At 43.5% G+C, this 13,599-nt stretch overlaps 1 protein-coding gene across 7 annotated transcripts in view; it reads right to left on the minus strand.

Moving 5' to 3' along the window:
- Window positions 1–13,599, minus strand: part of nfia (nuclear factor I/A) — a 175,054-nt gene that overhangs the window by 106,162 nt on the left and 55,293 nt on the right. For 6 of the 7 annotated variants that reach the window (XM_031875271.1, XM_031875269.1, XM_031875274.1 and 3 more), the window contains exon 2: window positions 8,371–8,899. In XM_031875271.1, the coding sequence (XP_031731131.1) occupies window positions 8,371–8,899 (529 nt within the window). Of the gene's footprint in view, window positions 1–4,284; window positions 8,900–13,599 lie in introns of those variants that run through there. The other variant, XM_031875276.1, reaches the window with a different exon arrangement.

The following is a 13,599-nucleotide window of genomic DNA, read 5'->3' on the forward strand; positions in this document are numbered from 1 at the left end:
CAGAGCCAGCACATTTCACCGCTACCTACATCCCTACATGACGACCTCCGCAAAAAAAAGACCTTAATATGACTGTGTGTGTGTCGGAGGAGGAGAAGAAGAAGAAAGAGAAAGAATGAAAAAAAGATGCAAAGGAAGGGAAAGGACAAATACAAGAAGAGAAGAAGAAAATGAGAAACAATGATGAAGAGAAAAGAAGAAAAAGAAATCAAATCAGAAAATACAGGACTGAAGAAGAAATATTAGAAATGTGGGAACATTGTGGAGAAAGGAGAGCAAAGATAAGATAAATAGAGGTGTAAAAAAAGCTCATAGTTTGTTCTCCTCCACTCCTCTTCCTCCCTTCTGCTTCTCCTCTTTCACTTGACTCCTTTAATTTTACCTCCCATTAACGGGCAATGATGCAGAATTAATGGTCTTCACCAATCCACTGCTAAGATCTGACCTTCAGGTCTGATCAGGTCCGGTAGGGTCCAGTTGTAATGCAGCAGTGATCATGGCTCATCATCATCATCATCATCATCATCATCACAAGAGAATAAATCAATATGTTGATGACATCTCTACTGCTGTTCTTTTCCACTGTGGCAGCTGGTATATTTGTGGAGCATCCACATGCTGCTGTCGTGTTACTGTTCGCTCTGATCTGATCCAACTGTCCTCCAGTCTCTTACCCCCCCTCCCAAGACGAAAAAAAACAAACCGGTGTTTATTTCTATGAAAGTCCAAGATCAAGTTCAGACGCCATTACTCAACGCAGAGGTACAGTGTGTGTGTGTCCTATGTTTGTTTGTGTTGTGTTCGGGATCAGTCGGCTCTGGCAGCCTCTTGAGCGAGAGCAGAAATATGTTCCAAGCTGGAATATTTGCAGAGGGGAAATCCGCTGGAATATTTGCAGTGGGGAAATCCGCCGAAAGCTCGACGTTGACAATGCACTCTAAACCGGATTACCTGACTTCACCTCGCCGCACGTCGAGGGATCAGCTGATATCTGCCTCACTGAGGGGGGGAGGGGGGAGGAGGAGGACACCAACCTGAACGCTCTGAACTGCTCCTTCATTTCACCCAAAACCGTTTTATTTCTCCTGCTCAAGCTTTAAATTGAAGTGATTTTTTTTTATTATCAGTAAGTCCACATGTCTTCAACACACAATCTATTTATATTTTATTATAATTACATTTGAATATGATCGGATAGAGGAGACATGTTGGTGGGATTTAGCTCTGTCAGAAAACGTATTGATCGTGTAAAATATGTTTTTGGTCCTGAGTTTTGGAGGAGGATTTAACAGTTCCACTGAGCTTTTTTGAATCAAAACCAGCTCGTTGTCGTTGCTTCTCGTAACTTAATTTGTTTTATTTGTTTCCCCACGCTGTAGAAAAACAGGTTTGTTTCTTCTTCTGCGTTCCGTCTGTGGTCGACCTGCTGACAGAGCGCCGACCATGTGTTCCTCTTTATGAATGAGCCCCAAAGCTCATTGACCATGAATGGTACAATGTGTGTGTGTGTGTGTGGTGGGTCGGGGGTGTTCCCGTGGTCACAGTGTGTACCACAACACAAGTATGTGGGGTTGTTTTTACGCCTTAAACGGCTCCACGTGACGACAACTGGAGCAGTGGCAGGAGAAGGAGAAGAAGAAGAAGAAGAATAGGAATAGAAGAAAACGTACGAGAACCACACATGCGCACGCAAGTCGCCATCTTTGACTTTTCTCTGGTAGCGTCAGGAATCTTCATCAGACCTGCTGAGAACTGATTTTGTCTTTAAATGTCACATTTAAAAGGGACAGTTTGCGTTTTCTGCTCTCTGTTACAGTTTGATCTGGATATCAGCTGCACAAAAACAAAGACACAAAAAACTGTCCAGAGAACAGTTATTAATTCTGCGGATATAGACATTTTGTAAGATATCTTGTTAAAGCATCTTCCTTTAAAAAAAAAAAAAGAATGTATCTTAAATAAAGCCCCACAATGTTTGCACTGAATAACACAAACCAAAAGATGATATTCACGTTACATCACTCTGATACATCTTTGTCGCGCTCGTGCTGGAGGATACGGGCGGAGCGGCGGATCAAACCCCCCGAGCTGCACCGACAGTTTTGAAGAGGTTTTGCTTCACAACATTTCACTGATTTATGGAGCTCCAAATTAAAAGCTGCCGTTTTCATATTCAGTCATTCTGCCTCCCTGTTTTGTTTTTTTTGCTGGTTCAACTTTCCTTTCTTTGACTTTTAGATTTCCACGCGCCCTACATCATTCTGCACATGACGATCAAGATGCACAGTTTCCACTTAAAATCTTTTGAGTCTTAAATCCCGACATATTTTTTATCTAGCGAGCTCCTGAACGCAGCACGCCTCCAGCTTGGGGAAACAACAGAGAAGTAAAAGCAGTGAGTCCTGCTGCATTTTGTCCTACAATACTAAACATTAAACAGATACATAAAGGGACGCTTCAACCCCCAAAATAAAAAAATATATTGATTTGAAAAACTCATGACCCGGCGACTCCAGATCAATCCACAGACCTTGTTGTGAGCAGATTCATGGAGGAACTATTTTCTTTCCGCCATAGTTCCTTCATGAAACTGCTCATTTGGTATCGCGAGAATGGGAAATAAAGCTCCGAGAGTCTTAACGTGTTTTGAATTCACGGAAACGTCAAAGATGGTGGAGCAGAGGTTTGTGTGTTGCATGTGCATGAGTGACTGTGTTCAGGTGAGTGTGTGCGGGGAGTCGTGTGTGTAGTTTAGGGGTCGGCTGGTCAGAGCTCCGGCAATTAGTTCAGAGACGAAGCTCCAAATCTCTTTAAGAGCTTAGGAGGACGGAGGGAAGTGGGTCAGACGTCTTTACACAAACACACACACACACACACACGTGATGCACGCTTGCTGTTTGCGTGGTATCAACCCTGCAGGTCGTGTAAGGTGAACTGGAAACCTTCACATTCTGTAGGTTGGACCCTGGTTATCTCACCCGACACATGATATCCTCCAATTGTGCTGCCGGAGAAGCTTTCTGAAGGACCACGTGAGGTGAGATGAAGTCACACAAACACTTCTACGTCCTACATCTAGTACGCACCAGTAGATGGACACCAAAAGTAACTAGAAAATTCCTAAAGAAATTTTGACAGTGTGGCTTCTACTGCCCGAAGAAATCGCAATATATACACACGCCAATGTTACCGGTAGTGTCATTCAGGTTCAATTGAGATAGCGCTACTCTCTTTTCTGCATTTCAGATTAATACTCTTGGATTGCATCTTGTATTTGTGGGGCTTTTATTTTGAAAGGGTGGGACTGGGTGGGTGAGAGAGGGGGAGAGGAGACAGAATCATAATGTTTGACACTAAAATGAAATGAGAGGCTTTATCACAAGCATTCCAGTTAGAATTCATTCTGTGGGGCTTTTAATTTGAAATGGGGGGAGGGGGGTGGTGAGAGGGGAAAAGTCCTCTAAAAATATCTAAGACCCTAATGACTGTATGATAGAGAGAGACACAGAGAGAGAGACAGACAGAAAGATAGACAGAGAGGAGAGAGAGGCTGAGTGAGACAGGCAGACAGACAGTTAGATGGACTGAGTGAGTGGGTGAGACAGGCAGATAGACAGTTATAGGCTTTTATTTTAAAATGGGGGGGGGAGTCCTCTAAAAGTCTCCAAGACCTGAATGACTGTATGAGAGAGACACACACAGAGAGAGACACACACAGAGAGATAGAGGGAGAGGAGTGTATGTGTGTGTGTGTGTGTCTCTCTCATACAGTCATTCAGGTCTTGGAGACTTTTAGAGGACTCCCCCCCCCATTTTAAAATAAAAGCCTATAACTGTCTATCTGCCTGTCTCACCCACTCACTCAGTCCATCTAACTGTCTGTCTGCCTGTCTCACTCAGCCTCTCTCTCCTCTCTGTCTCTCTCTCTGTGTCTCTCTCTATCATACAGTCATTCAGGTCTTAGATATTTTTAGAGGACTTTTCCCCTCTCACCCCCCCCCCTCCCCCCATTTCAAATTAAAAGCCCCACAGAATGAATTCTAACTGGAATGCTTGTGATGAAGCCTCTCATTTTAGTGTCAAACATTATGATTCTGTCTCCTCTCCCCCTCTCTCACCCACCCAGTTCCACCCTTTCAAAATAAAAGCCCCACAAATACAAGTTTCAATCCAAGAGTATGAATCTAAAATGCAGAAAAGAGAGTAGCGCTATCTCAATTGAGCCTGAACGACACTACCGGTAACATTGGCGTGTGTATATATTGCGATTTCTTCGGGCAGTAGAAGCCACACTGTCAAAATTTCTTTAGGAATTTTCTAGTTGTTATTTATGATTCATTCATTCATCATTTAGGAAGCTCAAACCACAGAATGATTTGTTACTTAATGGCTTAAAGTGTCAACTGAGTAAAAGAACTTTCACTTTTCAACCTAATGACCTTTTGTCCCCAAATGACCAAATCCGGCGGAGGACTTGGACCCCAGAGACCAGGGTTCACATCCTGCCTAGATTTACACAATAAAAGCATCTGGTTAAGGATCAGGAAAGATGACTTTTGGTTGAATATGGTTAAAAACACATCCTTTCTGTGCAACATTTAACCAGGACTTCATCTTTCCCTCAACTTTTAATGAGAGCTGCGAGAGTCTAACCACGACCATAAAAATGTCATTCATGCAGAAAGAAATTAAATAAAATATGCAAATATTTTGCAGATGCACTCAGTATTCAGTAATTTTGCAACTTAAATATGTTCTTTTAAAAAAATGTTCCATTGGTAAATGAACCAATCTGATTTTTTCAGTTCAGATCAAATACTAATACTTTGGGTATCGCTAATACAGAATATCAATCCAATAGCAGTGTTTATTTAATGAGCTGTGTGGAAGTGACTGGGATCATTATTTTATGTGTCAGATTTGTTTTCCTAACTTTGTACAATGAAATGTAACAAATAAATACATAGATATAAATGCACTGAATTGTTAAGGTATCCGATAGCAGATCGGCCCGTTGTTGCTGATACCTGATTCGACTATTTGAGTCAGTATCTGTCCGATATCCGATATCAGTATCAGTGCATCTCTAGTTGAAAACTGTAGCCACTCCGGTCTGAAACGAGAGCAACAGGAGAACTATAAGGAAAACCAACACCTACTGTACGAGTACGACAAGAACAAAAAAGACAATTGGAGAATAAAAAGTGTGATCGGCAGGACAAGTCAGAGTCAAAACGGCAAGATAATAGAAAAATAAATGTCCTAAAACAGGACTTCAGCCAACAGAATCTCTTCAAGTGAAAACAGAAACACTGACAAACTGCAGAAACGAAGACGAACACCAACCAGCTCAACTACCAAGCTGAAACCAACTTCAGCCCTTACGTCTTTTGAGGTTTGTTAACCGTCCCGCTGCTGAACACTCACAGGATTAAATAATAAATGGTTGGTGGTGCGCTGCGGTTTCCGCTGGCAACACCGTTGGTCCTCAGCCCCCCTCCCCCCCTCCATCCCGAGCGATGCGGGCATGAATTTAATTACCGACTCTTTGACGTCCTGACAGGCCACGCCTCCGGTCCTGCCAGCCCTCTGAGGTCAGTCCGAGCTTCACGTGGCTTTTAATCAACGCCGCCGCTCCAGAGGAGCTCCGCTGCCTTAAATAAGAGGCAGGAAGAAACCCGATCCTTCTTCGCCCAGACTAGGGGCGGACGAAGAGGTGTGGGAGGGCATCCAGTTTTGCTCGTCTCCCTCTCAAGAGACTAAGTCCTGAACACTCAAAAAGGCTTCAACATTCTGGAATCAAATGTAAAACCTAAATTTAGCAAAAGACAAAACCAAAACCAACATATTCTCAAGACTTGCCACCACAAATGCTCTGTGACAAGCAGCCAAACCCCAGTTTATTCAACCTCACTGAGGGTTTCTCACTCTGTGCCAAGATCCAGAGCTTTTCCGACCGAGCGTCCACCCTCGAAATAAAACCGCAAACACGGCGACTGCAGCAGCAGCAGCAGCAACGTTTTCCTCTTGGACTGAAGGGAGCTCAGTGTGAACCTGCACACAGCTGATCGCTGCGACCGCACTGTGATAACACACACATGGGGGGGGGGGCTTAAGTCGGTGAGAGGGAAATTATTGGAGTTATGGTTCAGAGATCTTTCCAGAACGCAAACGAGTGTTTGTGACTGCCGACGGATCCCGGATGAAACGTCACTGCTTTTTCTGACATTAAAAATGTTCCCATGAATGTCCTCTTAAAAAAACTAATCTTTTAAGATTTTCTTTTTCCAGTTGGGTCTGCATTTGAACCCCACCAAAAAGATTTCCTCAGCAGAAAGAAATCAACTTGTTTCTGGTAGAAATTGACAAACAAAAAAAGGAACATTGGGGCATTTTGAGGCAGTTCTGCAGCTTTCAGTCATATCGCATGATCTTCCTCAGCGGCTGGAGTTTATTAATTTAATCATCACACTTCAAATTTCCTGAGCACTTTAAAGACTTCTAGTCCACTTTTGCTTTAAAGTCCAGACGCTTAACGTCTGCTCCTGCTGATGACCATGGGATGTGATCGAAAGGTCCAGAAGCAGCTGCTAAATGGACATTGAGGGGATTTGATTCCAACGTCAAGAATTAACTTTGAAATTCAATAAAAACTAAATTGACTTCAGAAAATACTTCAGAAACCTTTATTGGAACTAGGTTGGAATATTTGATTAAGATTGAATACGATTTTTTCTCAGAAAATAAAACTTTGGGGACTTGATTACAGACGGAAAATGCTAAGTAGAACATATTGAAGTATCAGTTTTCCCAGTGAAGGAATCTGATAGTGGATCTTGTGGATTATTTTACACCGACGCCGTCCTCCTTTTCTCAAGAAAAATCCAAATCCCCAAACAAACTCAGGAGCTCGGTGCCAAGCACTTATACAGTCTGCCAAACGCCTCCTCTGCACGCTCGCTGCTGCACGCACAAATACTCCAACCAGCCAAATCATTTTCCCGTGGAATCAGTGGCAAATCGGGGGAAAACGTGCTGAGCAATCACTCCAAAGATAATTGTTTTTAAACATGGAAGGTGTGCCAGCTTCACCCAGAAAACACAGCGACCTGCTACCGCTCTCAGGGGGCCCGCCAGGGTGACGGGGTTCTGGCACAGACCTTTTCTTGTTTCCTCAGACTTCTGCTTTACTGACCGCTGATGAAATTACGCCTGTCTGCAGCTGATAACACGCTCGCTGGGAGAGGGAGCTGGATTCTTCATCCTCAAACTACCAGATAAACAAGTGTCAGACACACTGATGAGTGTGTATCTGAACCCTAAAAAAGAATAGATCTGGAGAATTTCTGGAGAAAACTTGTTTTTCAGCAGAAACTTTTTCAGCTACTTTTCAAAAAATATCTTGAAACAAGCATTTAGAAGAAGTTCTGAAGCTTTCAATCAAATCACATGTTCTTCCTCAGCAGATGGGACTTTTTTTCTGAGCACTTTAAAAGACTTCTAGTCCACCTTCGCAGTCATTCATTGTCTGCACCCGCTGATGACCATGTGAGACGACTGAAAGGTCCAGAAACAGCTACTAAATGGACCTCGAGGTGAAATTGTTTGCCAAAAGATTCCGACGTCAAGAAGGAACTTTGATGTTCAAGACAAAAAAAATATGATTTTAGAAAACACGCATCTGTAGCCATATAACTGCAACATCTTTGGTTGAATTCCGGCCTCATGACCTTTGTTACATGCCATACCCTTTATCTCTATCTGTTTCCTGTCTGCCTCCACGCTATTGTCCATCTACAAAAGGCTCCCCAAAAAAATTATCTGAAAAAGACAATAATACCCGATGAGTTTAAATCTGACATTTAAATCCCTCCAAGAAAACAGTCCAACATTCTTTGGAATGATTAAGCTGCTTGACCTATTGTCCAAAGTTAGAGTACATCTGCTTGGACCGGTAGCTAACGTAACCCGTCGATGGAAGTAGATAATGTGACAGATTTGTAGACGGATTACAAGCCACAATCAAATTGGAAACTAGAAACAGTAAGTGTAAAACAGGAAAGCATGTAGCTAACATTGACTACTGCTTTCAGTCAGGGATCTTTCCAACGCTCTGAATGTTCCGTAAACGAATATCACAACTAAATGCTCGATTTTTGGCCGAGGATTCCTGTCACCAGTCGATAAGTTCCAGAGTATCGGTGCTATTTGTTTGAAGTAATGTGACACTTTTCAGCCACGCATCACAGAATGCCACAACAAACAGGACTGTGGAGCATCAGATGTTGCGAAAGACCAAACAAAGAGCTGCAGCTTCAGCAGCTCGGCGACACAACACACACACACACAAAGAAGAAGAAGAGAACTTACCTGCGTGCACGAAGTAGGCCAGGTAGAGATCCAGCTCCTTGACGGAAACTCCAATGTGATGCGGCTGCACGCACAGGATGTGGTTCGAACACTGCGGAGACTTTACCAGCCTCTCCCCGTCAGTGCTTTCGAGGGGAATCCCTTTGAATAAAATCACCATGACCAGGTCCAGCCTCCACACTTTGTCCGCCTGGCGCAGGCAGTCGATCCGCCTCATCTTGCCCTTCTGGTCGGGGTTGGACAGCACGCAGCACGGCGGCTTCTTCCCCGTCACCGTCAGCACAAAGTCCTCCCGGAACTCGGGCCGGATGTCCTTGCGCAGCTTGGCCAGGAGGCGCGACGCCCACTTCTGCTTAACCTCGGGTTTCTCGCCGAGCAGCTCGTCCTTCACGGCGCGCTCCTCCTCCTTGGACATGCGCTTCTCGTGCTTCTTGAAGTACTTCCTCTTGCGGGCCTGCAGGTTGAACCATGTGTAGGCGAAGGCCCGGACGTGGGGCAGCAGGGCTTCGATGAAAGGATGGAATTCATCCTGAGGGACAGAGAGGAGAGTTGTGGTGAGACGGGGAGGGAGCAACAGGTTAATGCAAAAGTAGATTTAAGAATGGAAAAATGATAACAGTATCATATGTATATATATGTATATATATATACATATATATATGTATGTACTGTGTATCATGTTGCTCCATCTCTTCATTGAAGCTGTTAAACAGACTGATTCAGCTAAACCACAGACTGTATATAAGAAGTCGACGCAATCGTGACGTCACCCATCGGTTTGTGGACTGACATTTTGATGGTTTAAGTTCGTCAATTTCGCCGTCGCCATCTTGGATTACGGCCGTCGCAATGTTGTTTATTTCTGCAACCGATGAACAGAAGTGACCATATTTGGAATGCGGAGGAGTGACGTAGAGACGACGTATACGGGTCAGGTAGCGGCAGCGACCTGTCAATCACAGTAAGCCCCCCCCCTAAAGCATACCCTGCTTTATGGTCTGTTTGACTCTAAATGGACCGTAATTTACTAAATGAACATCATACTGTATTGAAGAAGACTTGAAACTAGAGATTGAGACCATAAACTCATGTTTACAATGTTTACTGAGGTAATAAATAAAGAGAGAAGTAGAGTCATTTTCTCATAGACTTCTATACAATCAGAGGAGTCGCCCCCTGCTGGACTTTAGAGAGGATGCAAGTTTTAACACACTTCCACATTGGCTTCACTCGGCAGAACTGGAGGTTGCCATCTGAGCCGAACGTATCCGGTATCTTTGGATCTCCACTAGATCTTGAAATAGGTTTCTGAGTTTGAACAAAGTTTGGCTGCACAGTACAGTTTGTAATGATTAAAAAACTAGTAGTGAAAAGTAAATTGTAAAAACTGGACACTTAGTAATTACTAACTTGTTTTTAAAGATGCCAGTGTAGCTAGATCAGGATTTGTTTTTCCTAACATGGGGTTTTGTATCATGAACAGAGAAAAGAACACATTTCTACACTACAGAGAAACGCCCGGAGAACTCCCCAAAGGGATACTATTTTAAAAGTTTTACAGCTTCTAGATCAGCGGGAGAAGAACAGAAAGGAGAAAAGAAGGTAAGAGGGAAAGAAAGATAAAAAAGGAAGGAAGGAAAGATGGAAATAGGAAAGAAAGTAGAAAGTATAAAAGGAAGGAAGAGAAAAAGGAAGCGGGGAAAGACGGAATGTAGAAGACAAGATGGGACACAGAAAGGCAGGATGGAATAGGTGGAAAAAGAGAAGAGTAGAAAGCACAGAGGCAATAAGAGAGAAGAGGAAACCAAAGGAAGGAAGGAAACTAGAAGCAGTGAAGAAAAGAAAGAAAATAAAGAAGGAAAAGAATGGACATCGAAAGGCAGGAGGGAAAGGAGGGTAGAGAAGAAGAAGTAGAAAGCACAGAGGAAGGACACAAAGAAGGAAAGTAGGAAAGGAAGGAAGGCAATAAGAAGCGATGAAGGAAGGAAAGGGGGAACAAAGGAGAAGAAGTAGAAAACGCAGATGACACATAGAAGGAAACTAGGAAAGGAAGGAAAAAAGAACAGAAACAAAAGAGGAGTCAGTAAGTGAGTAAAGAAGGACAGAATGAAAAGCATGGTGAATAGAAAGAATTCAGAAAGGAAGAGAGGAAACTGATGGAGAGAAGGAAAACAGCAGATACAAAAGGAGAGAAGATACGAAAAAAATAAAGAGATAAAGTGTTTTCTGGAGTTGTTTTATTTCAGGCTGCAGCAGAGAGTCTCACCGAGACTCTTCGCTGTCAGTTCAGCCTCTTTCTTGGCTCCCAGGCAGGAATGTGGGTCTTTGGGGGTCTGTGTGGGGTTCTGTGTGGGGGTCTGCCAGCCCCCGAATAAACACAGCGACCGACCAGAATCACACAAACCAAACAGCCGAGCAACAGGCCAGCGGCAGCCGAGCGGGAGGGAAGCTGCCGCAGAACGCAAACACTGGCGCTCTGGGTCGCACCGCGCGGAGGATTATAGCGGCATTAAAGGTGCATTATGTGGCTTTTGGGCTGATGAGGGCTGTGTAGTTATTACCAGGTGGGAATGTGGTTAGACGGCATGTCGTGGATTAGACCCAATTTGGGGTTGGTTACACCTGCCCCCCCCGCACCTCCTCCTCCCACAACCACCACAAAACCAGGCTTATCCCGAGCAGGAAATGAACACATTAGGCTGAAAGAGAAAAGTGTCACAACACGGAGACGGGAGGCTGAATGAAGCGTAGACGGGAGGCACAGAAACAAACACATCCACAGATCTTAAAAAGGCTAAAGGAGGAGGAGTTAGAGGCGGAGAGAGGAGAAGAGCTTCCTGTTAAAATGTTATTACAGCTTGTTGAGGCGATTTTTAAAAAAAGCACAAGGTCTCCGTAAACTCGGAGGCCGGCGAGGTGAGCAGCTGCGCTGTGAAAACCTCAAATATTTAACGTATTAACAACACAATTAGCCTCAAATCTAGTCTGAGAAGCAGGTTTTTACTAAAACGAGGAAACCTTCAGACGGCGTTTTGTTCTTGAAAGGCGTCACGGCACTACGATTTGGAAAAAGCTAGAAACGTGGTGAAGTGGGGAACGAGCCACACTATCTCTGGATCTGAGTATTACTAGTGAAGACAACATACCCCATACCTATATGACACTTTTTCAGATTCCTCAGTTTGAGAAATTTTTACATTTTCCAACGAAAAACCAAAGCAGCTTTACAATTGCGTCTCAATGAAATACAGTTTAAAGGTAAAGTTTTTTAGGGTAAAACTACGACTTTAAGGAGGAATACATGATAAAAGAATGAATCAACAAGCCTATGTATTTTAGCATGATGACTTTTGACAGTCAGAAAAGTATGGAGGTTCAAAACATCTGTCCACAATCTTGTTTGAAGACAAATGGCACTGCAGATCATGTGACCATTGGTCCCTCAATGAATGGGCTCCACCAGCGAATAATAAAAACATTAGAAGTTGAGCAAGTCTCAAGTCTCTGAAACTGATTTTCATAGCATATTAAAATAAGTGGGAATGAATGGCTGCCAAATCTAGATGAATGTTTCTGTAATTCTTTGGCTCTGCAGGTAAAATGAGTCCATAAGATTTGGAGTGGCCCTATAAATATTCTTTTGTTTTGTCCTCAGGGTTTTTTAACGGCAACAAAGAAGAAGAGAAGCTGAACACAGACGGACAGAAAACATCTTCACGGAACATTTCTTATTTGGATAAAAAACCCTCAGAGGGTTACTGAGCAGGACTGGGTGGAGGGGGGAGGAGGCAGGGAGGCTGGAGACCCCCCCCCCCCCTACTGAGCCACGTATTGAAAAAAAAACCACTTTGACTATTCATAGATCAAAGACGCTCACACACATCTTGATACGTGCAAATGCCTCCGATTGGGGTGGCATGTGGATACTACATTATGAGCTGAGCACACACACACACACACACACACACACACACACACACACACACACTGCTTATTTACTTATTACTCACTTAAAGTTGAAAATGTAAAGATACAGACAAAAAAACCTCTTGAAACAAGTTGATTTTTGTTTGGAAGCAGGTTGAAATATATTGTTTCCCTTCTCTCAATGATACACATTTTTTATAAGAATTGTTTTGTAAGGAATGGGTGTCTGCTCAACAATCAAGAACAATGAGAGTTAATGGTGAGCTGCTTTGCTTTAGCAACAACTTGAAATATTCCAACTGAACAGGCAGATTTTCTTTGTTCCTCATATTGTGAAGAGCATTTCGACGTCTTTTCAACATAAATCAAATTGTTTCAAGACTTTTCTACAACTGAGCGTCATTCTTCTTGATTCTAGAGCAACAGTTCGTCTTATTCAACATACCAATGAACAAATCTGAAAAATTCTTGGAACGAGTTGATTTGTGTGGGAATTGTTCCACCACACAGGCAGATTTGTTTTGGTCCCTTGATGTAAGAAAACCAAGACGTTAAGGACTCAATAGAGACGGAAGTGACTTGATAAGAAGGAGGCGTGTTCTCAATTCAACGACGGGCGAGTTAAATGTGCGGATAAGTTTGGAGCTAACGGATAGAGTCAAAATAAACTCCAGTGTGTGTGTGTTCCTGGTGATGAAGGAACACCGATGGCTCACTGGTGTGTTTTTAATGGAGGTCAATGGCACAGAGGAAGAAGCTACATCAGGCTGTGATACAGTCTGAACATGAGATTTGTTGGGATCCTCACACATTTTGATGATCGTTTAAAAACAGCCTCTCATATTCATTTCGAGGTTGTGGTTTAGATATTTTTTTCAATAAAAAAAAAGGGGGGGGGGGGGGGTGTGTATCTACAGGCTGTGCATTAGAGCACCAGCTGCATCGGTTCTTTTTTATATATATATAACATTGTTCAACCCCCCACACCTTGTCAAGGGGTCTGAATACAGCACATTGTTTCTTCTTGGAGACGGTCCAGGCGAACGGGTTTTGTCTCCAAAAGCGCCTCCAGCCGCTCTGCAGCCAGACCTGCCAGCCCTCTTACTGAGCTCTGAGATTCTCACTCCAGGACGGGTTGGGAACGCCGCCTTTTTTGTTATTTGCAGTTTTCCTGAGACGTGTTTCTGTTTGTGCGCATCCTCTGGCAGTTATTAGGACGACAAGCGGCTGCCGGACAGATGATGTGTTCAACCTCCACACACACACACACACACACACACACACACACACACACACACACAC

This window comes from Anarrhichthys ocellatus, unplaced genomic scaffold (genome assembly GCF_004355925.1).
Source record: "Anarrhichthys ocellatus isolate YVR2014 unplaced genomic scaffold, GSC_Weel_1.0 scaffold88, whole genome shotgun sequence".
NCBI classification, from domain to species: Eukaryota; Metazoa; Chordata; class Actinopteri; order Perciformes; family Anarhichadidae; genus Anarrhichthys; species Anarrhichthys ocellatus.